This window comes from Spinacia oleracea, chromosome 5, assembly GCF_020520425.1.
Source record: "Spinacia oleracea cultivar Varoflay chromosome 5, BTI_SOV_V1, whole genome shotgun sequence".
Taxonomy (NCBI): Eukaryota; Viridiplantae; Streptophyta; class Magnoliopsida; order Caryophyllales; family Amaranthaceae; genus Spinacia; species Spinacia oleracea.
In genome coordinates, this window is record NC_079491.1 from 78,029,828 (window position 1) to 78,055,120 (window position 25,293).

Here is a 25,293-nt window from a genome sequence, read left to right on the forward strand (position 1 = left end):
TACCTCCACCAATATTTGAAGATTTTAATCTAGGATTTTTATACTTAATGTTAGTTATGTGATGCACATTAATTGGGCGAAGGAGTGCGCGCATGTGGTTAGGCAAGTACATTGTGAGAAAAATAAATTGCGAAACACACTATTTTATACTATGTAAGTGTTAATTTATTTATTTCGGTATTACAATTAAGATTTTTCAATGTGTACGGGAATAAGTATTATATTATTTCTGAAATTAGATTTTATTAAGTAGAAATGATGTCTATTGCAAATAATTTTTCTTGCCTATTATTTATGGTGATTAGTTGTAACAACACATTTTTTTTAGTTTTTATATAATCTCGCACGCATCGCGTGCATATAAGACTAGTAACATATAAAGCAGTACTGATAGATGCATTACTATCAACATTGACGGCAGAATGAAAATAAAACTAAATCTAATTAATTGAACAAAAATTAGATTTTAGGGTTAAACCAAAACCCAAAACCAAATTCAAATGAAACTCTAATCAGTAAAACCCAACTACTCGTATTACTGGTGTTTCACAGAATACAAACCCCAAAAGGCCAAAATCCATCTCCCGCAAAACCAAATCCCAAAAACGCGCACCACCACCCGTTCTCCCTCGCCGTACCTCTGTACTGCCGTATTGCAATGCCGCCGCCGCTCCTTTTCAACATCCGGTGAACGCCGATCGACTCCCCACCACTCCAAATTTCAAGGTTGGTATCCTTAATTTTTTTCTGTATATTTATCCTTCAACTAATAACCCTAGGGATTATGAATATTGTTAATTATCAAATTGCAATGTCAAAGTATGAAATTCTTTGTGTAAACTCTTTATACGTATGTGGAAGAATCTTTCATTCAATTTTTAGATCGGTTCATTGATGCTTGATTAATAATTAAACCGAACAATTCATGAATTTTTGCCGAATAAATCTGATAAACTAAGTCCTTTAAACTGATTTTGTTTTATGTTTATATGATTTAAGTCGAGTTATATTGAAATTCCCAGTTAAAGAAAGAAAGAGGAGGAGGGGGAAAATTGTCATACTTCTTTGGAATAAAAATTTTATTTGACCAGATGATTTGTTTATCTGAAGTTTTAGGCATTAACGAAGAAAGAAGAAATTTGTGTAATTCTAGCAATATATTACGAAAATTAGTTTGTGTAGATGATGATGATGATGCAAGCTTGTCATTTTACCATAACTATGCTAGCTTATAGATGAAACTGTAGCCTTGAGGTTCACTAGGGATTTTGAATATGCATTTTTCATTTTACAAACTCATGTCAAATTAGTTCTGTAAACCTAAAGGTGGGATTTCTTTGTCTTTTGTTTTCATCTTTTTCAATTAAGGCACCTAGTTGTTTTCATCTATTACAATTAAGACACCTGGTTATTATACAAAATGTGTTTGGGGAAAGTAACCAGTTTGGATGATGCAAGGGAATGCACATATCCAATCCTCATAACCCCCTTTTTCTGCCCTTGCCTTGAGTTGAGGTGGTCTGTTATAAGGTCATTGTCTTGTTTAGGTTAATATGATGTTTACAAATTACAATGTTGGTTGCTCCCAGGTTCTAATACTGCAATGTGCTAGGATCATTGTAATTTGCATTCTTGCTATTTACAGTGATGAGAATAATATGCTCTAGAGAGGATCATTGCTGGTCCAGAGAAGAAAAACGCAGATGTTTCCGAGGAGAAGAAGCATTTAGCAGCATATCATGGTGGGTTAAGATAAGATGATCAAGCCTAGTAATCTTCTCGCCTGATAGTGCTAGCCTATAGGTTGTAACTGTTTTAAGCTTTCCTTTTTGTGCAGAGGTCGGCCATGCCTTAGTGGGCGCTCTCATGCCTGAATATGATCCTGTACCCAAAATTTCAATCATTCTTGGCCAAGCGGGTGGTCTTAAATTCTTTGCCCCCAGTGAGGAAAGGCTAGAATCAGGCCTCTACAGTAGAAGCTATCTCGAAAATCAAATGGATGTTGCTCTTAGTGGCAGGTCTGTAGCGTCATTAATAGTTATTTTCAGCATATAACATGATCATTTAAGTCTTGGTGTTGACTCTGAAATTCCCTGTTGTTTTGCAGGGTAGCTGATGAGGTAATATTTGGTGAAAACACTGTCGTAACAGGTGCATCAAGTGACTTCATGCAAGTTTCACGGGTGGCTAGGCAGAGGATCGAAAGATTTGGGTTCAGCAAGAAAATTGGACAACTTGCTGTCAGTGGAGCTGGTGGAAACTCGTTCTTGGGCCAGCAGGTAAGCACATTATTGGATTGTCAACCTTACATGCTTACAGTCTACCATTGACCTAGTTCTGGAACTTGTATATGGCCATGTTCTCTTCAACTCGAGATTAGTTTTAACTTCAACTGCGTAACCAAAAAAACAAAACAATTGGGGGATGAGTAATACACCTAAAGATGAAAAAAGGAGGGGGAAGACATAAACACCATCAGAATCTACAAGGACCGGCCAGACCTCTCGGAGGAGCTCATACGTTGAATTCACTATGCATCCTGTTTGTTCAATGGATGTCAGCATGCATTCCCATTTAATCAACTCCAAACTAATTACCAGAAATCATATTCAACAAGTAGCACATACAAACTTGTTAGTTAATGCCACATTCCTGATTTTACTTTACTACAGAGTACTATAAGTTTATTAGTTAGATTTTACCTCATATTACAAACTCTGTCGGATCAACTTTCCACTAATTTGACTTATTTTTAATTTTATTTTTTCAAACTCTATTCCAGACTCACTTTAAAATGTTTTAAATTAAGTTTGACATTTATAGTAAGTTATTTATTATACAGTTATGATAAATTTGGAACAGATACTCACAGATAACTACATATGTAGTATGAAATTAAATTATGACATAGTAAGTTTTTTAGTTTGATGAGCACAGATCCCTTTAACTCTGCAAGCTGCATATTGCAGTGTTCAAAAACTGGGGAATGTAGATTGGAGAACGGAAGAATGCAATTACTCAAGAACATTGTGAGAGGGGCAACAATCTGGACTTGTGTCTGCACCTCCCTATAATTCTGTTGTTGCTGTTGTATTGCTTGCTGTTCTTTGTTAAATACTATTTATGCTGGCTTGTAAACCAATTGGCAGGTGGGCCATTAGTACCATCCATTACAATCCCACTGCACACTTGTGACATTAGGAACTATGTTGTTTGTTCAATTAAGATAATCATGCATTAAGAGTTCGAAAAATGATCAACCATTCTGCCTCCTTTGATACCCTCATCTCAATTTTATCATGATCATTTGTTAGTTCTTACTCTTACATTTTAACTTGTCTTGTAGTATTTTAACAAAGCTCCCACATATTCTCAAACTACAATTGACGAGCTAAGGGAGAGGTGGATCTCAATCGTTACCGAATATCACTAACCAAGTAACGATGAAGATGATGATGACGACGATGATCTATTGTGGTTTAAGCTAGCTCAAGGAGATGGTTAATTACCTCAGTTTTGCAGACGAACTGCCAAGCTAGTCTACCACCAGTAGAAAATTCCACCAATATTGTTCTTGCTGTTGCTGCAGAAGCAACACTGTTGTTGCTGCAGAACCTGCTATTGTTGCTGCTACACCATTCCCAGTTGCTGCTGCTACACAATCCCCAATACGTTGCTGGTGCTACAGAAGCTCTTCTGCTACATTTTTTTTTTGTTTTTTTTAATTTTTTTTTAATTTATATTGGATTTTGTGTTTGGCATACTTGTGTAGATCATTTATATTTTGTCAATGAATAATAGGATTTTGTTATTGAATGAACAATATTATTTATTATTCAATGAAATGACTTTTGGAAAGATCGTGTGGATATCATTTTTATTTAATCTATTTAAATTTGGTTTACATACAGGACCTAGAATCGTAATATCCTATTTTAGGGATGCGTGTGCAGCTATTTTTGAATAATATTAAAAAAAAAAGGTAGAATATAGAACGGTTGTGTAAGGAAACTGCTTTCTATTTTAATATTAAACAGGAAGTATATAGTACGCCTATGTACGGAAGGTGTTCTGTGTCTCAATATTTAACAGGAAGAATAGAGGACAGTTATGTACGAAAGGCGCGCTTTATTATAGAGCATAAGAGACGGTTATGTACGTTAACCGTCTATATTCCTTTTTCATTTTCTGATTTTAGGAAGGGAATAGAGGACGCTTATCTCTTATCACTGTACTTTATGACTAGGTATATAAAACGCTTCTTTTACCCGTTTTATAAACTTTATAGCGCGTTGAGTTGGAGAACGCCTCTAAGGCGTCATATAAAGTGTATTTCAACAGTACTCTATGCCCTTTTTTGTAGTAGTGTAAGCATGATTCTAAGAGGTTCACAGCAAGGTGTTATCAAGAACAATGCAACTGGAGGATTCATGCATCTATGCTCATGGATGGGGTTAGTTGGGCAATTAAGAGTTTGACAGGGGAGCACAAACTGTGTGGCAGATTAGATGCTAACCCCATGGTTAGTTCTGAGTGGTTGTGTAAGAAACTCATGGAGGATATTAAATCTAATCCTGACTATCCTGTTGAGGGCCTACAAGAAAGATGCAGGGTGATGTTTAGGATTGAAGTGAAGTTGAGGTTGTTGTATAAGGTAAGAAACATGGCTAAGGAGTTGATTCATGGGGGGTTTAGTGAGTCCTATGGTCTGCTGCCAGCTTATGCAGAGATGATCAAGAGGACAAATCCCGGAAGCTATGCTCTTGTGACATGGACTAAGGAGATTGTTGGTGCAACCCCTCACTTTACGTCATGTTTCTTTTCTTTTGGTTGCATGATCAAGGGGTTTTTTGAAGGTTGTAGGCCAATTATTGGCATTGATGGTGCTCACCTCAGTGGAACCTACAAGGGACAAATGCTCACTGCAATTGCCATAGATGGGAACAGTGAGATATTCCCAATTGCTTATGGGATTGTTGATGGAGAAACTGGAGACACTTGGGCATACTTCTTCAGATGCTTGAGAGAAATGTTCAGAAACTTTGGTGTGCACAGAGAGGACTGGGCTTTCATAAGTGACAGAATGAGGGTAAGATTTATTGCTTTTTCATAGGGGTATCTGGTGAAAATCTCAGATACCTCAGGGGTATCTGGTGAAAATTTAAGATACCTCAGGGGTATCTGGTGAAAATAGAAGATATCTCAGGGGTATCCAGTGAATTAGATTTTTTGAATTACTAATGAATTGTATATGTGTCTGATGTAGTGTTTATGTGTCTGATATAGGGTGTGGATGGTGCTGTTTATGAAGTGTTCCCCAGAGCAACAAGGAGAGTGTGTGCCTAACACTTGTACTCCAACTGTAAACAAGCTGGCTGGCATGGAACTGCCTTCCATAAGTCCTTCTGGGTTGCTGCAAATGCATACAACCCATATGTGTACAACAAGGCAATGGAGAAGATTGCCAAAATTGATCCAAAGGCTGTGGATTATCTGTCCCAAGTGCCAGAGCAGTGGTCAAGGCACAAGTTTGAACCACATGTGGTTTGTGATCACAACACCACCAATTTTGTTGAATCTTTCAACGCTTGTACCAAGCCTTTTAGAGACATGCCAGTGTACACTCTGATGGAAGGTAAATGTTATGTCTTTACTTCTTTTTACACTGTGGCTGCATATGTTTTACACCACCCCTGTCCTTTTTTTAATACATTTTCTGTTTTGCTGCTTTATTTTGTTTGTGCTTGGATGCTTGGACCTAATAGAGGCTAGGAGTTGGTGTATGAAGAAGATTGGGTCTAGATTTGACAAGGCTATAGAAATGGGACCAAACCAATTGACTAAATATGCTGCTGGGGTAATAGAAGAGAGGAGTCAACAGTCTAGGTTTTGTTCTGTAACAGTTGCTGGGGGAGGGGAATATGAAGTGAAAGAGGGGGCTGTCAAATACCCTAATAAGTTTGATGCAAGGACTTGTGGTTGTGGAGTATGGCAAATATCTGGTATACCTTACAGACATGGCCTTAGTGTTATTTACCACCAAAGACTTGAGGCTACTGATTTTGTGTCTCACTACTTCAAAGGGCAAGCGTACAAGTTAACTTAATCAGAGCACATACACCCCATGCCAGACCCAACCCAATGGCCTTCTTTTGACCTTCCTATTATCCTCCCACCACCCATAAAGAGAGCATCAGGTAGACCCCCTAAACTGAGAAAAAGAGGTAAACATGATCCAAAAAGGGGAAAGAGAAACAGCAATGTGAAGTGTGGTAAGTGCAAGGAGGTGGGACACAATGCAAGGACATGCAGAGGTGGGGCCACTGCAAAGCAAAAGAAGGCTGCTCCTGCTGCTGCTGGTGCTTCTGGTTCTGCTGGTGCAACTGGTTCTGGTGCAGCTGGTTCACAGCAAGGGGGAGATCAAGGTGCTTCCAGTTCACAGCAACAACGTAATGCATCAAGTAAGGGAAAAATGAAGCGTACTTGATATTGTGATTTGTGCATAACTTTTTGCTAAACTTATCATGTATATCTTTTGCCAATGGGAGCAAGTTTTTGTAAAGCTACACTTAAAGTTTTTGCGTGTCGGGGGCACACTTTTGTAAAGCTACTTAATTCGGAAATGAAATATCATATTATTGATGAAATGTCATCATTCACTTTCTCATTACAAATACTAGAATAAAAAACATTACAATGCCAATTTTGATAGTTCCATGCATTAATTTCTTTTGTTTCTTGAGTTTCTTCTTCATTTGGTGAATTTCTTCATTCAAGCTTCTGTTTTCTTCAATTTCTCCTTCCTTTGTGCCTCTGTTGTTTCTGATTGGCAGTGGTTGCTCAATGCTTCCCTTGCACCACTTGAAGTTGTCACATAAGTCACACTTGTAATATAGTCTTTGAGGATTTTTCATTGTTTCAGAACTTCTTATTGCAAATTTTTTCCACATATGTTGCATGTTTTGTTTGGAACTACAACGTATGAGGATTCATACGTAGTAGATGAAGATTGGGATTGAGAATATGAGCTCATTTGAAAGTGAGTTGGGAAATAGGGAAAATATGAGTTGGTTAATGAGAAGATCAGAAATTTGTAGTGAAGAGTTGCTGCTGCTCCCCCTTTAAATAGAGAAGGCTCACCAACGGCTAGTTTTTTAAAAAAAACTAGCCGTTGGTGAGCAGGGGTATCTGGTGAAATTACCATAAAACACAAGGGCACCTGGTGAAAACCTAAAGTACCTCAGGGGTACCTGGTGAAATAAATTACGAGGGTACCTGGTGAAAAAAAGTTTCTAACGGCCACTTAACGGCAGGGTTAAGTCATGCGAGAAAATAAAACCTGAGGGGTACCTGGTAGATTACTGAAACAACGAGGGTACCTGGTGAATTAACTTAAACCTCGGGGGTATCTCATGAAATATCCGTAAAATCAAAGCTTAAACGAAATTCATGAGGCATTTAAAGAATGAAAGAACAAATTAAAGAGAAAAGTAAGAATTATACCTTGAATTGTTAAAATTGCATCAAAATTGAAGAACAAAATTGAAGAACAAAACTCAAATGAAAGAGAAAAGAAATCTGAAATTTAGAGTTTGAATCCACTAAGAATTGAAGAATTTGAAGCTAAGAATCCTAACCTCTAATCTAAGCCCTAATCTAATTCTCTCTATAGAATTCTAAGTTAATCCCAAAAATGAAATTACGTAAAATCTTCCTTTTCGAAACAATGCTGCGATTTTGTTTTATAACTTCAAACCCGCGCAGCTGTGCGATCGAATATTGGGTATGTTCTGTCGCACAACCTCTTGTTCAGTCGCACATATATGCTTGTTCGGTCGCACAACAAAACAGAAGCTACTGACTTCAAAAGGCTGACTTGTGCGCCCGAGTGTTGTACCACGATCGCACAACAGGTCTTGTTCGAACGCACATCCAGGCTTGTTCGATCGCACAACACCATAGCTGCGAGTTCTTCTGCGCGTTGTAGCTGTTCAAGTACTGCTGTTGTGTAGCGCGCTGTTGTGGCTGCTATTTTTCCTTGTTAGCTACTTTTTTGCTGCTGCATTCTAATCGATGTATAGCTTTGTTGCTGCTACATTCTAATCGATGTATAGCTTTGTTGATGCTGCATTCTACTTGATGTATAGCTGCTAAACCGTGGCTGCTTGTGTTGCTTATGAGGCTGCTACTCTGCTTGATTATTGCTGTTGTTATTTGGTTGTTTGCCCACTGCTGGACACTCAAATAAACGTCGCTGGACAGAGAAATCGTAAAGCATATTATTGAAATTCGAAAATCAAAATAATAATTCGTTTAACATTTTTATAAATCGCAAAACATATAACTCGTCGACAAGCATAATGACACATTATTAACACGTTAATACTCAAAACGACTCTTACGCAATGAGAATGCGCACAAAAGGCACGTTTAGAGCAAAAACGACTAAAATATACGCAAGACGAGAAAACGTTACGATAAATGCAACAATGCAATAAACGAACTAAAAACGATAAAACTAAGAAAAAATAATAATAAAATGCTAATAAAATGAACTAAAATCCTAAGCTATGAGCGAAATAAATATCGCTCATCAAACTCCCCCAAGCTAACCCTTTACGTGTCCTCAAGCAAAGCTAAAATGAGAAACGGAGAGGAGAATGAGCTTATTTTTTCAAAATCAAAATTACGAAAATAAGAACTACATGAATGCACACTAACTCACTTTCGTAGGAATCACGGTTGCATTTTTAAGCGCATGCAACAAGCTCTTTGAACCCCACAATCGCTCATGAGGGCGAGTGGGATCTCGCAAGGGTTTCCAAAGAGAAACACCCATAACTCTTCCAAAAATTGAATCAAGGCAAGACCTAAAAGGAAAACAAACCAAGAAGAAGAAAAGAAAAGAAAAGAAAAGAAAGGAAAACAAAATAAATAAAAAGTAAAGAAAAGAAAAGGAAAACTACAAAATTCAAGAAAAGGGCCTTTATTATGGAACGAGGACAAAAGAATGCTATTACTAACCAATAAACGAATGCACGCTAAACAATTTCCTAAGTCGAGTGAAGGATTCAAATGCCAAGCAAAGAGAAATAAGGGTTAAACTTATCTATCCCCCTTCAACCGATCTTACCGCGTCAACTCTCTAGATCCCATCCACCCTCAAAGGTAGCTTCTCATGACGTCGCGAAGGCGCCGGAAAAGACAAAGAATTGCAAGAGAGGAGAGAAGGTTACTCGACATCTTAGCATGACAATCCCATTCCATAAATTTGACCAAATCCTCCCTCCATCGACAATGACTCAACTCAAAAGGGTAAAGAGGGCTTTTATGGTGTAGCGAAGAGGGTAAGGGTAAGGGTGTGGAACAAATTTGGAAATTGGAGCTCAAAGTGAAGCGCAAAAATGAACTTACTCAAGCAAATCGAACTACAACAAACTCATACCACTTATTTGGGGTACCCCCAAGCTTATTCAACAACAAAACTAAATTAAAACTCTTTTTTGAACTTTTCTTGATTTGATTTTCTCTTTTTTTGTGTTTCAATTGAAACTATTCTCATTGCCTTGTTTTTCTATATTTTTGCCTTTTTCAAAACTTTCCTTTCTCTTTTTGCTTTTGTTTATTTATTCACTATATACAACATAATTCCAAAAACTTGGCATTCAATCCAACACCAATCATTCCTCAAATTTGCATAATCATTCGAAACCATCTAGCATCATAACACAAAGCTTCACTATTACTTCTAGGGGTGAAAATAAAACAAAGGCTAATAGGCTTGTAATTAGCTTATAAGAAATGAAGGGGAAAGGCTCAAATGGCTAGCAAAGGGGCAAATGAAAACAAAAATATCAATGAAAAATAAAAATAAAAGATGTCCTAATCTAAAAAGAAAAATAGTCACCGAAAAAAATATCTCTATCGTCCCCTAAAGTAGTTCGGTCGCGATCTAGGGAAGGAAAAAGTCAAATTCGGGATATAAGAAAGTCAATGCCAAGGATCCATGCCACTCAATATATGTAAACATGTGTTTGGGCTGAAATGAACATGATCCTCACACGGGAGCAAATACTACCCTCTCCGGTTCCAAGTCACTAGAGAGAACGACACTGTCTTACTATAAACCAAGGGTTCAAGACTCATGCTACCCAAAGTTCTAACCTACTTTCTTAACACCTAAATCCTATATTCGACCCAAGACATTGAAAACCGTGCAAACATCTACCACTTAGGAATAAAAGCATTCTAGAATACAAGCTCCAATTTTATTATGCCCAAGTCAAGAATAATGCCTAAAAAGCTAGAAAAACTTGCCTTGACGAAAGATCGAAAAAGGAAAAAGAAAGAAAAAGAGAATGAAAAAGAAAAATAAGGAAATAAAAAGAAACGAAAATAAAGAAAATCAATGAAACTAATCAAGAAATATGCACAAAATTCAAAATATTCACAAAATCAAGCAATCCATCACATAGAGATTAAAGTAGCAATCCAAACAATAGAATCTCCCCCCCAATCTTGAATTAGGCCATGTCCTCAAGGCCTAAAAAGAAACTAGGAGGGGCACAACTACCCATCCAACCAATGCCCCACGATAATAATGCCCGATCCCAAAGAATGCATGTGAGTTAGAAGGATATTACCGGTGATGTCGTGGGAGCAAGTCCTGCAAAGAACCGTAATAACGAACGAACTCACCAATAAGAATAACCGGACATGGCAAAGGTAGATGCAAAGATTTCCACAACAAGAAAGCTTGAGGCACAAAAATTAGTATACATGGGCCAAATGGCCAAAACCCACGGGTTTCCTCCCGAGAAGCGCTCTTTTTACGTCATTAGCTTGACGCCTTTTACCTCTAGTAAATACCCCGAAAATGATCGAAATATTTTGTCATATGCAATGGAAAACATATCCAAGAGTAACAAGTAGGCAAGAGTCAAATGAGAAGCAAGCACAAAGTAGAATGCAACTCTATGCCTACGGGGGGTGGGGTGCCCAGAGTAAGAAGAATCAAAAGGAAAAATAAGAAAATAAGAAGAAGAATCAAAAGAAGAAAGAGAAAAAGGGAAAAGAGAAGACTCATGCTCCTCGACGGACTCTTTTTGGGTGACAAGAGAACTTAATTCCTCAAGATTGGGCAAATGGGGCACATGGGGGTGAATGGAGGGGGAAGAATCCTCAAGTGGTGGGGCTCGGAGAAAATAAGGAAGTGAGATGGGAAAGGAAGGATAAATTTCGAGTTTCTTGAGTCGGAAAGGGGTATGAGGGAAGGGAGTGGGAACAAAAGTTTCACAAGCAACTTCACTCACATCACAAAGAGAACAAGAAATCTCAACAAAATAACCTTCAATCAAATTCACATCAACAACTTCATGCCTATTCTCGGATTCATCTAAAACCACCAAATTAGGTGCTTCACACTCAATGATATCCTCAATAGAACTAATACATCCCAAAAGAACCAAATCATTCTCAATATTCAATTGTCAATCATCAATGGGGTGAGAGTCACTTTCGCTCAAGGGAGGGGAGGTGGGAGAAAGAGGAACAACCTCTATATTCAATACCTCACCCTTTTCAACATCATTCCCTTCAATAGATTGATTATCATCCTTAGCATAACATGAATCATAATCATCCTCATCAATATAATTGCGACACGGACAAGATTTTGAAAATTCACAACGCAAGGAGTTTTGAGAATCAACATGGGGAGAATGGTTGTCATCAAGCTCATGAGCATTAACATTAGAAACATGAGGGAAATCATTGACATTCATGCAAGGATGTGAAAAATTATGAGAATAAGCAAGAGAGTCAAAATATTGAACTCTAGCAAACCACGCAAAGAAAGACATGGCATCTCTCCAATGCATGTATTGAAGCTCTCCATTACAATTGGATTGAAAATTCTCAAATGTTTCCCTATTCACTCCATAATATATGGCCTTACAAGCGTCCCATCCCTTTAAACCATTAAGAGTTCCATGGATGCGACGATATTCAAGCTCCGCGTGCACTCTATTATAATACATCAAAAATGGTTCATGAACAAATTGAGAAATTGAGAACACTCTTGAAATTTAATTTAATTTATTTGAAAACTAAGAGAAAAAGAAATATGAACTAGACTAGTAAACTAGAGAGAAAAATCAAACAATGATGCCATTCCCCGGCAACGGCGCCATTTTGATAGAGGTATTTTCTGTCGTTGAAAGAACACACCCTTATCAAACAAAATTTGTAAACACCTAACTAACCGGTTATATTAACTATAGCAGCAAGCATAGGGATCGTCCCAAGAGAATGAATATGTTTGACTTTTCAATCTAATGTGTCCAAAATCTAGTTCGAATGGAAAATGAGTTTTTGTATCTATTAATCTAATGAAAGCAAGAAAAGTATGAAATATGAACAAGTAAAGAAATTCTAGAGATTTCGGGAATCGGCAATGGAAATTGAATTAAGGGAAGGACAAGGTCAACACACAATGATTATGCAATGACTTGACACAAAGGGGAAAAGCAACTAATGATGTGCTCGCCACCTCTCGGATAGAACACGCTAAGTCTCTAATCAAGGAAAAGCTCTCGCATGATCCTAGAATTAGAGAACTCGCTTATGAGACCTACTTTTCACATGCATCAAAGAGATTCACAATGTCTTGCCAAATCAAAATAATGCACTCCAATCAATCCTAATTAAACTAGCATTTGCAACTACTAATTCATTAGTTATGGAAATCCTATCATCAAATCAAATTTAATTACAACATCAATATGAATTTCCCTATAATTTCCCCAAATTCATTCCCAAAGCTTCAACCTAAGTCTCTAGACTAAGACTACTCAATAAGCATGATTAATATCAAAATTAAACTAAAACTAATCCTAATCAAGAAACTAATTGAATTAATGAAACTAATTGAATCAACAAAACTCATAAAATTCAAATATCAAAATTTGGGAAAAATTCAAGAAAATTATAAATATGAAACTAATTCTAGAATTCAACAATGAAATCAAAGCTTAAACGAAATTAATGAGGCATTTAAAGAATGAAAGAACAAATTAAAGAGAAAATAAGAATTATACCTTGAATTGTTGAAATTGCATCAAAATTGAAAACAAAATTGAAGAACAAAACACAAATGAAAGAGAAAAGAAATCTGAAATTTAGAGTTTGAATCCACTAAGAATTGAAGAATTTGAAGCTAAGAATCCTAATCCTAACCTCTAATCTAAGCCTTAATCTAATTCTCTCTCTAGAATTCTAAGCTAATCCTAAAAATGAAATTACGTAAAATCTTCATGTTCGAAACAATGCTGCGATTTTCTTTTATAACTTCAAACCCGCGCAGCTGTGCGATCGAATAGAGGGTATGTTTTGTCGCACAACCTCTTGTTCGGTCGCACATATATGCTTGTTCGGTCGCACAACAAAACTGAAGCTACTGACTTCAAAAGGCTGACTTGTGCGCCCGAGTGTTGTACCACGATCGCACAGCAGGTCTTGTTCGAACGCACATCCAGGCTTGTTCGATCGCACAACACCATAGTTGCGAGTTCTGCTGCGTGATGTAGCTGTTCAAGTACCGCTGTTGTGTAGCGCGCTGCTGTGGCTGCTATTTTTCCTTGTTAGATCTTTGTTGCTGCTGCATTCTACTCGATGTATAGCTTTGTTGCTGCTGCATTCTACTCGATGTATAGCTGCTAAACTGTGGCTGCTTGTGTTGCTCGTGAGGCTGCTACTGTGGTTGTTATTCTGCTTGCTTATTGCTGCTGTTATTGGGCTGTTTGCGCACTGCTGGACACTCAAATAAACTTCGCTGCACAGAGAAATCGTAAACCATATTATTGAAATTCAAAAATCAAAATAATAATTCGTTTAACATTTTACAAATCGCAAAACATATAACTTGTCGACAAGCATAATGACACATTATTAACATGTTAATACTCAAAACGAGTCTTACGCAATGAGAATGCGCACAAAAGGCACGTTTAGAGCAAAAACGACTAAAATATACGCAAGACGAGAAAATGTTACGATAAATGCAAAAATGCAATAAACGAACTAAAAACGATAAAACTAAGCAAATATAATAATAAAATCTTAATAAAATGAACTAAAATCCTAAGCTATGAGCGAAATAAATGTCGCTCATCAATATATATATTATTGAAAAGATATTATGAAATTACTTTTCAATAGCTTTGACGAATTTGGTTTAGTTTGGTGGTAGTTGAGTATTTTGTTTATACAAATTATAGGAAAAATCTTTATGATTCATTATTGATCGAATCAAGTACTAATCGACTTCGATCATTCTAATTTAGATATACCATATCTTATGGAGCTAGACTGTGAAATTACAACACACAATCATTGATGATCATTCTTGGTATAAGTAATCATCAACATGCACTAGTAGAAAAAACCCTTATTGCAGCGGGCTTTTAGACCCCTGTTGCAGCGTACATTGTATGCTGCAACTGGGGGGCCTGCAACAAGTCTGAACTTGTTGCAGCGTACAATGTTCGCTGCTAAAAGGTGTTTTTTGCAGCGTACATATGTATGTACGCTGCAACAGGGGTCTAAAAGCCTTGGCAAAAATTTGGACTTGTTGCAGCGTACATATATATGTACGCTGCAAAAGACTCAACTTTTTGCAGCGTACATTTATTTGTACGCTGCAACAAGTCTGAATTTTTGCGAAATTTTTTTCCCTTGTTGCAGCGTACAACATATATGTACGCTGCAACAAAGCACTTTTGGCGGGAAAATTCTAATTTTGTTTAGGGATACCTAGAGTGCCTTGCACCAAATATAGAAACCTGTCAAAACAATAATAGAATAACGCAACCTGTACAACAAATATAAAAACAACAACTGGAGTTTTGTATATATCCCAAAACCAAAAGTGCACATACCGATACATTTAAATATATTTACGTTCCAATTTCAACGTACGCATACATTTTAACATAAAAGATGGTTCTATAACATCTAAACCAACACGATCAAGCGCCCTCAGGTCAATAATAAATACTTGGTGGTAAAAAACTTCGCCCATTGCTCACGAACCACATCAATTTCCTCACTAGCATAAGGCGCAGTCCTCGGAGTATAGACCTTACAAAAACAAAAATTTGATGGAGCATTAGATCGATTAAATGCAAATGAAATGTCACATTTTAACATTCAAGCAACTAATGACAATGTATTAATAGTCTAGAATACGAATCAATTAGTTACTTACCTCATCTAGTCGGCCTTCATAGTCATGTTGTAACGTGACTATCTCTAACATGAACTTCATAACGTAATAGCCACACTCAGTTCCGCCGATTTGTTGAGCACACTGATTAAGAAACATAATACTTTATCTTGCAAGGCCAATATTTAATAAAAACAAAGCAAAAAGCTAATTAAGAAACATGTTATACCTCTATATGAATGGGTTTACACGACTTAAAACTCGTTTTATTCGGACAATGCCCACCATTGCACTTGTACACTTGGTATGCCCTAGAAAATTAACGAAACATGGGTACTCATGAATATGATTTTGGCTTAGGTTTCTTAAAGACTAATGTAATTTGTACGCAAAAGAACTTACAAACTCAAGAAACTTAATGAGGAAATCTGACAATCTCACTACTCTTATATCATGAAATCATATACTCATATGAGATAAGTGTAGAAAACACCATTTATGCTAAAATGAGGCTAATATGACCTAAGAACTCATTTTTAGGCTAATATGACACTTCCGCTCCAACAAACCTAAACACTCATTTTAATCCTATTACATGACTAATATGCATAGTTTTAAGTTTCTAAAACTCATTCCAACCTATTTATGCACATTTAAGGCTCGTTGGGTCGTTATAGGTCATATATAGAGCTAAAATGACATTTCCGCTCCCAACTTTGAACTAAAGAACCTAAGGACTCATTTGATTCTTATTACACGACTAATATGCATAGTTTTAAGTTTCTAAAACTCATTCGAACCTATTTATGCACATTTATGGCTCGTTGGGTCGTTATAGGTCATATATAGAGCTAAAATGACATTTTCGCTCCCAACTTTGAACTAAAGAACCTAAGGACTCATTTGATTCTTATTACACGACTAATATACATAGTTTTAAGTTTCTAAAACTCATTCGAACCTATTTATGCACATTTATGGCTCGTTGGGTCGTTATAGGTCATATATAGAGCTAAAATGACATTTTCGCTCCCAACTTTGAACTAAAGAACCTAAACACTCATTTTAATCCTATTGCATGACTAATATGCATAGTTTTAAGTTTCTAAAACTCATTCCAACCTATTTATGCACATTTAAGGCTCGTTGGGTCGTTATAGGTCATATATAGAGCTAAAATGACATTTCCGCTCCCAACTTTGAACTAAAGAACCTAAGGACTCATTTGATTCTTATTACACGACTAATATGCATAGTTTTAAGTTTCTAAAACTCATTCGAACCTATTTATGCACATTTATGGCTCGTTGGGTCGTTATAGGTCATATATAGAGCTAAAATGACATTTTCGCTCCCAACTTTGAACTAAAGAACCTAAGGACTCATTTGATTCTTATTACACGACTAATATGCATAGTTTTAAGTTTCTAAAACTCATTCGAACCTATTTATGCACATTTATGGCTCGTTGGGTCGTTATAGGTCATATATAGAGCTAAAATGACATTTTCGCTCCCAAGTTTTAACTAAAGAACCTAAACACTCATATTAATCCTATTACATGACTAATATGCATAGTTTTAAGTTTCTAAAACTCATTCCAACCTATTTATGCACATTTAAGGCTCGTTGGGTCGTTATAGGTCATATATAGAGCTAAAATGACATTTCCGCTCCCAACTTTGAACTAAAGAACCTAAGGACTCATTTGATTCTTATTACACGACTAATATGCATAGTTTTAAGTTTCTAAAACTCATTCGAACCTATTTGTGCACATTTATGGCTGGTTGGGTCGTTATAGGTCATATATAGAGCTAAAATGACATTTTCGCTCCCAACTTTGAACTAAAGAACCTAAGGACTCATTTGATTCTTATTACACGACTAATATGCATAGTTTTAAGTTTCTAAAACTCATTCGAACCTATTTATGCACATTTATGGCTCGTTGGGTCGTTATAGGTCATATATAGAGCTAAAATGACATTTTCGCTCCCAACTTTGAACTAAAGAACCTAAACACTCATTTTAATCCTATTACATGACTAATATGCATAGTTTTAAGTTTCTAAAACTCATTCCAACCTATTTATGCACATTTATGGCTCGTTGGGTCGTTATAGGTCATATATAGAGCTAAAATGACATTTTCGCTCCCAACTTTGAACTAAAGAACCTAATGACTCATTTTATTCTTATTACATGACTAATATGCATAGTTTTAAGTTTCTAAAACTCATTCCAACCTATTTATGCACATTTATGGCTCGTTGGGTCGTTATAGGTCATATATAGAGCTAAAATGACATTTTCGCTCCCAACTTTGAACTAAAGAACCTAAACACTCATTTCATTCTTATTACATGACTAATATGCATAGTTTTAAGTTTCTAAAACTCATTCCAACCTATTTATGCACATTTATGGCTCGTTGGGTCGTTATATGTCATATATAGAGCTAAAATGACATTTCCGCTCCCAAATTTGAACTAAAGAACCTAAACACTCATTTTAATCCTTTTAAATGATTAGTATGATTAGTTTTAACTTACCTAGATCAATCCAATCAATTTATGCCATTTGAGACTTGTTTGGTCGTTATGGTTCATATTTATGCTAATTTAGTCAACTAAGGTCAATTTAGGTCAATTTATTCAACTAAGGTCAATTTAAGCCCGCTCGTTTTGATTTAGGTCATTCTAGCTCAAGATTAGGAGACATGTTAATTAGCGCAACACTAGGAGAAAACGCACAACTCACCAAAAGTAAATAAGAATTAAAGATGTGGAATGCACTGATCTGTGCAGATCAGATCAGCACAGATCAGCACAGATCAGTGCTACCCTCATCTGATCCGCACTGATCTGTGCTGATCTGATCTGCAATGTTCTTTGTCATTCTTGGTGTGTTTGTTGAGGCAATATGAGAATGCAGGGCAGCTAACTCATTCTATAAACAAGTTCTATTAATCTAGTATAGTACGGAGTAGTATGTAAGTTAGATCGTAAAATGAAATTACTTGATTGAGTTTCACTTAAACTCAAGCAACAATGATTAAGAAACTTAATGAGGAAATCTGACAATCTCACTTCTCTTATATCAAGAAATAATATACTCATATGAGATAAGTCTAGAAAACACCACTTATGCTAAAATGAGGCATTTTCGCTCCCAGCTATGAACTAACGAACATAAGGACTCATTTTAACCTTTTAAATGATTAATATGATTAATTTTAACTTTCCAAGACTCGATCCGATCTATTTATTCACATTAGAGACTTGTTTGGTCGTTGTGGTTCATAGTTATGATAAAATGAGGCATTTTTGCTCCCAACTATGAACTAAAGAACCTAAGAACTCATTTTTAGGCTAATATGACACTTTCGCTCCCAACTTTGAACTAACAAACCTAAACACTCATTTTAATCCTTTTAAATGATTAATATGATTAGTTTTAACTTTCCTAGACTCAATCCAATCAATTTATGCCATTTGAGACTTGTTTGGTCGTTATGGTTCATATTTATGCTAAAATAAGACATTTTCGCTCCCAACTTTGAACTAACAAACCTAAACACTCATTTTAATCCTATTACATGACTAATATGCATAGTTTTAAGTTTCTAAAACTCATTCCAACCTATTTATGCACATTTAAGGCTCGTTGGGTCGTTATAGGTCATATATAGAGCTAAAATGACATTTCCGCTCCCAACTTTGAACTAAAGAACCTAAACACTCATTTTAATCCTATTACATGACTAATATGCATAGTTTTAAGTTTCTAAAACTCATTCCAACCTATTTATGCACATTTAAGGCTCGTTGGGTTGTTATAGGTCATATATAGAGCTAAAATGACATTTTCGCTCCCAACTTTGAACTAAAGAACCTAATGACTCATTTTATTCTTATTACATGACTAATATGCATAGTTTTAAGTTTCTAAAACTCATTCCAACCTATTTATGCACATTTATGGCTCGTTGGGTCGTTATATGTCATATATAGAGCTAAAATGACATTTCCGCTCCCAACTTTGAACTAAAGAACCTAAACACTCATTTTAATCCTTTTAAATGATTAATATGATTAGTTTTAACTTACCTAGACTCAATCCAATCAATTTATGCCATTTGAGACTTGTTTGGTAGTTATGGTTCATATTTATGCTAATTTAGTCAACTAAGGTCAATTTAGGTCAATTTATTCAACTAAGGTCAATTTAAGCCCGCTCGTTTTGATTTAGGTCATTCTAGCTCAAGATTAGGAGACATGTTAATTAGCGCAACACTAGGAGAAAACGCACAACTCACCAAAAGTATATACGTGCGTTATTTTCCGATTCTGAGAACTTCTGAAAAGACACAAATCACCGAAAGCTTCTGAAAATTTCTGACTCGGGGATCTCAAGTCATCTGCACAGACAGTTAGAAAACTTTGGTAAGGAACAAAAGTAAGATGTGGAAGTACAGTAAGAATTAAAGAAAGCTATAAAAGTATAATCATGAACACAATGGAAGTATAAAATAAGAATTAAAGATGTGGAAGTACAAACTACACCTTACTAAATGCTAGAAAAGATACATTTAATCTGATATTCAGTTAGCTAGAATTACCTATTCCCAGAAGCCAACTCATCTTATTCATTTACGGTTTATAACCCAAATTCCTTCCCTATGATCTGTACGCATATGATTAGTATTATTTGCATCTTCCTCCTCCAGTAACGGTTGAACAACCGTTGGTCACCATACATCCAACGACGACTCATTACTAATAACAACAACAAAAGGTTCCACACATAAACACATATATTAAGAAGTCACAAAATCATTAAGAAGTTCCGCAAATCTTTGGTTACATCATTTAAGTTTATCAATGCTTCACTGAAGTGATATTAGAAGTCCAAAAACAGTCCTAATAAGTAAAACGGAATGGATACTTAAGCATAGAATACTAATGTACACGTTTTATTATTACACTTACTATACTTATCCAAATTTTATTTATCGTAAAAATGATATGCACTTACTGTACTATTGATTTCAACTTTCAAAAGAGGAAAAGAGAAATTTTATGAAGATAATTAGATATATCAATACCTTATGCAATTGTTGAAATTCGAACAAGCACGATGATACATTATGCTGGCAGTACGATCATCGCCCCTCTCTTCAACCATATGCGTATCTACCCATCTTCACAATTAACTGCAAATTAAAGAAATAATTGAAAAACAGCCAAAAAAATCAAAATAAAAACGAAAATCAAAACGAAAATCAAAACGAAAATCAAAAACGAAAATCAAAAACAATAATCAAAACGAAAATCAAAAACTAAAATTGAACCCTAATCTAAAAACGAAAATAAAAAACGAAAATAAAAATTGAACACACCATACCGAAACCACCGGAACCACGACGCCGAGCAACCACCGGAACCACGACGCGACGGGGAGATGCTGAACCCCCGGCCGACCAAGAATATATCTTTCAGTGACAGGCCGCGCGAGAATTGAACGGGATGGGGGAGATGAGGCGAGAACACCACACACCGGCGAAGACAGCGACGCAGGGCTAAGCAACGCTTGGGTTCGACGGCGACGCAGGGCTGAGTTCGACGGCGACGCAGGGCTGAGTTCGACGGCTGAGTTCGACGGCTTGCTTGGATATTTGTTTAAGGGAAAAAGCTTGGAGCTAGCAGAGAAGGAACAACGTACGTTTGAGCCCGCTTGTTTGAGCGCGGTTTGTTGCAACCTAGGAAAGTAAAAAATTTTGAAACGCGGACTTGTTGCAGCGGGCAATAACATGTACGCTGCAACAAAGTCGGGTTGTTGCTGCGGGCTTTTATTTTGTACGCTGCAACAAACACATTTGCTGCGAACAACTAAAATGTACGCTGCGATAACCCTTTAAAGGGTTTGACCCGCGTTGACCGACTGGTTGTTGAAGCGTATTTATACATGTACGCTGCAACAAGGGGGCTGCAACAGGGGTTTTTTCTACTAGTGATAATCTGACCTAGATCTTTATGATTTCTTGCCAAGTGGTAATTTTATACTTTTCTATGAATCTTTGAACTAGCCAAAGAGATTCAAACTTATATCACATTGAGTAAATAAACCAATATTCACTTAAATCCAGGTGATATAATAAAGTCATAAAATCTTACTTTAGCTTTGAAGTCTATTGTCTAGGTGTTCTAACAATAGTTCATATATTTTGTTAATTTCAACAAGTAAGACTAGCTTGTCTTGAATGATCTAGAAATCAATTAACTTTCAAAAGTCCATCAAAATAGAGTTTTTGAATGTTAACTTGTTGACATGGTCTAAGTAACCATCCCAAAGATTAGTGGAACTCAAATCAAGAGATTGATTTGAACCTAGTAAAGTTCTTCTTGTCAAAGAGTTGTTTGTTTTAATCAAGCATATTGACTCAACCCGTAAATGACCATTTCATTCAAATAAAAAACAAACATTGTTTTTGTCTTTCTTGAATGTGAGTCTTTCTGTGTTTGAAAACAGAAATTTAGGTATGCTGATTGTGGAACAAAATAGCCATTAAGTTCCAGCCATGAAAGGGCTTAAAACAAACTAGATGACCCTACAACTAATGTAGCAATGCTATGCTTCATTTCCCACTTGGAGGGCATTAGTGTAGCCTAGCTTCCATTGTTTGAGTTATTACCGAAGTAAGAACCTCAAGCAGTATATGATACCAAGGAAGTTTGATTGCTAGGTCACTTCTCTTTAAACATAAACTTATAGGTAGAAACGGAATTGTAAATTCCTTTCATTTGTTCCTTGTTTTCCTATTTCTTGTACCCTTTCTTATAGTCTTAAGAATTAACTTCTCTAGTCTTGACTTTTATACTTTGTTAGACATGTCCAATGTCACCCCAACAAGGTTCTTACCATTTAATTAATGTTGAATATTCTGTTTCAACTAGATGATCTTACCGGAAGCTTCTAAAGTTCTCTAAGAATCGATCTATTTGAATGTCTAGGGACTAGACTCATTCGATAATTAAATGGAAAAAGATATTAGGTTGTTAACCATTGGTAAAGCGGAGCGTTTAAACTCAATGCTTTATGATCTCAAAACTACATTGTATTTTGAATTCACAAGCACCAATCGGTTTGCCATTCGACTTTCATACTCGAAAACAACCACTAATGTCGCTAAAAGAAACGTACATTTTAAATTTCTCACTTTTTCTCTTTTCTGTGAATCCTTCTTGGATTCATTACGAATCGAGGAAATTTACCGTTATCTTCTAAAATGATTAACTGCAGAGCAAGATATTTAATTATAAACAAAAATTAAAACATACATTGAAGCATGCAAAGTCTAAACATTTATCATGAGTAGTAACTTGAAAATTAAAGCAATCATGAAATTTAAACTAGTCATTGGCATTTTATTTGAATTTATTGTTCCGGCAGGTGTGAATAAAATGAATCCAAGATCCTTAAATCATTGAAGAATTAAGCACATTATGTATTTAGACTCAATTCTAAAATATTTTAGCTAAGCAAATCCTTTGCTAATAGTCTAGAAACTACTCTGGGTTGATAGGTACGTCTAAGAACTTATAAGGTAAACCTATCCCGTTTGCCACAACATAAAAGTACTCCTTACTTATATCGTTGAGTTTCACCAAAACTAACATGTACTCACAATTATTTTGTGTACCTTACCCCTTTAGGATCAATAAGTAACACATCGCTATGGCGGAAAACTATTACTAAGATTGATATGATGTAAAGGTTATCCAAGTAAGTGTTATTTTGGCATGGCACCTTTTAACTCAATTTTTGAAGTTTGAAACTTAAGTCTCTTACTATGTTGGTTAGATTTTAAGTGAACTAAAATCCTTAATCATGCAACATAATCAAGCTATAATCTCATGCATAATTAAGACATATTTAAAGCAATAAATAACTGAAAGCATGCATAAGATATAAATGTGATCTAGTATGTCCCGACTTCATCTTGAAGCTTCAACTTCAAACTCCGTCTTGAAAATGGATTGGAAACTCCGTCTTGAATTTCACCATGGGAGGCGCCATTTTCTTCAAATACGATAAGATATAATTGAAACTAATTACAACTATTTGATGGTATGCAAACCATATTTAAAATTAAAAAATTTCGTGCATTAGACCAATTTTACATTCAAATTAATGGTACGCAGACCATATTTTCTATCCTACTTGGGTCATACTAGTCACTTTCCATAACCTGCAAAACAGTACATTTACATAATACCATTCACCCATTCATTATCATGAATGGCCCATATAGCAAGTTAGTAGAACATATTATGCATCACATAAACATTTGCATCAACTAATTAAGGTTTCCAATAATCTACAAATTATCCAATCCTTATTAGTTCTAATCGAGTTGTTTTAACCCTAAAGAAATGTTAACCTAATCAAGAGTTTAATGACTAAAAGCTCCCACTAAAACCAAGAAACTTACATGCTTTACAAATTTTAAACATAAAAATGTATTTCCTAGTCCAACTGGAAACTTACAAATTTAATTAAAATTTAAAGCTCATATAAAATATTATTTAAATCCTTTTATTTTATTTTCAGTTGATTAGAATTAATTAATTTAAATTTTATCAAGGTTTTAATTTTAGTAAAATAATTAGTATAAATAAATTTATAATAATTAAATTAATCAAAATTAAATTCTGAGAAAAATTAAATTACGAAATTAAACTTAATTAAAATTGTTTTCAACAAAAAAATAAATAAAACGACCCTTACGTACTAAGGCAAGGCCTTAGGCCGAAGCCCAAGCCTCGCCCAAGCACAACACAACTGCACCGCCATAGGCCGCATGCACGAAGCAGCGCCCAAACCTGCGATGAGTGTGGCCGAGTGATGCCCATCGCTGCGGGCTGTGCTCGCTGCCTTGCGGTTGCTCGCTTGCTCGCTGATGGCTGCCAGCGCTGGGCAGTGGCATGCGCAGCGCATGCGAGCTCCCTTTCTCGTATGCTGCTGCCTTGCCTTGTGCCTGGCGCTACGTAGCATCATTGCCCTTCGTTTGCTCGATCACGGCACACACGGCACAGCCTATGGCTGCCGCGCATACCTTGTTGCTCGTTGCCTTGTACCGCATGGGCGACGAGCTCCCTTAGCTTGCTCGTCGTCGCATGTCCGCACAATGCAACACCCCTTAAGGGTAACACTTAGCTTCCATTGCTTCGTGCATGCAACATTGGTGACCGGTTTTATAAAAACTAATAATTTTTATACTTTAATTTACTTGACGAATTAATAAATCATATTAATTTCATTAAATTCGGGCAAAAATCGAAAATTTATTATTCAAATTAATTTCCGATTATATTTATTTTTATGGATTCAAATCTAGGTCATAAAATTTTAAAACTTTTTAATTTTAACAAATTTTATGGTGGTTTTTAACGGATATTTCATGAAATGCCCCTGAGTTTTGATGTAATTCACCAAATGCCCATCAAGTTCCAATAATTCACCAAATACCCCTGACAAATCGAACAATATTATCAAATGCCCACACAGTTAACAATATTACCAAATACCCCTGAGTTTTGATGTAATTCACCAAATACCCCTGACAAATGACTTAATACCCAAAATACCTTTACTGATAACGGCCTGTTAGTCCGCCGTTAGCCTAGTTTCATAATTCACCAAATGCCCCTTTTTTAAAAATTATTTCACCAAATACCCCTATTATCAAACTTATTTCACCAAATGCCCCAAACTTAGAAATAGGTATTCTGATGTTCCAATGGCTAGTTTTTGATATTTGAAAAGTAGTCGTTGGTCTTGCTTGGCTATAAAAAACAATTTTCTGAATGTATCTTGTCATTTAGATGTTCTTTTGCTTTGCTTTGCTAATTTCATTAGATTTGTGTCATGAGTTTTGCTTCCAAATCATCATCCACACACAATGAGTCCACATACATTAGAGTACCTAACAAAGTTTGTTATTGTGGTAGAAAATTTGCCATCCGAAGCTCCGATACAACGCTCAATCCACAAAGGTTGTACTA

At 35.9% G+C, this 25,293-nt stretch overlaps 2 protein-coding genes and 1 long non-coding RNA gene across 6 annotated transcripts; 2 read left to right on the plus strand and 1 right to left on the minus strand.

The window, feature by feature from the left end:
• Window positions 1-410: 410 nt before the first annotated feature.
• On the plus strand, window positions 411-3,858 carry LOC110777805 (ATP-dependent zinc metalloprotease FTSH, chloroplastic). 4 transcript variants are annotated; one of them, XR_008921951.1, is made up of 6 exons: window positions 411-726; window positions 1,590-1,742; window positions 1,838-2,018; window positions 2,108-2,279; window positions 2,970-3,149; window positions 3,347-3,858. XR_008921951.1 is itself a non-coding variant. In XM_021982394.2 (5 exons), the coding sequence occupies exons 3-5, from the start codon at window positions 1,867-1,869 to the stop codon at window positions 3,072-3,074; spliced, it is 429 nt and encodes a 142-aa protein (XP_021838086.1). In that variant the 5' UTR covers window positions 411-726; window positions 1,590-1,742; window positions 1,838-1,866; the 3' UTR covers window positions 3,075-3,858. The 4 variants fall into 4 exon arrangements, 3 of the variants coding, with proteins under 3 accessions (XP_021838086.1, XP_021838088.1, XP_021838087.1); XM_021982394.2 differs by having other exon boundaries at window positions 2,970-3,858; XM_021982396.2 differs by lacking the exon at window positions 2,970-3,149.
• Window positions 3,859-4,444: 586 nt separating this feature from the next.
• Window positions 4,445-5,346, plus strand: LOC110777803 (uncharacterized). The gene is made up of 2 exons (XM_021982393.1): window positions 4,445-5,089; window positions 5,287-5,346. Exons 1-2 carry the CDS (start codon window positions 4,445-4,447, stop codon window positions 5,344-5,346), a joined length of 705 nt encoding a protein of 234 aa, XP_021838085.1.
• A 9,665-nt stretch (window positions 5,347-15,011) lies between these two features.
• On the minus strand, window positions 15,012-15,590 carry LOC130460713 (uncharacterized). Its single transcript, XR_008920776.1, has 3 exons — window positions 15,453-15,590; window positions 15,266-15,367; window positions 15,012-15,138 (listed from the first exon to the last, which is right to left on the minus strand). It is a non-coding gene; the product is annotated as an uncharacterized lncRNA (long non-coding RNA).
• Window positions 15,591-25,293: the final 9,703 nt, after the last annotated feature.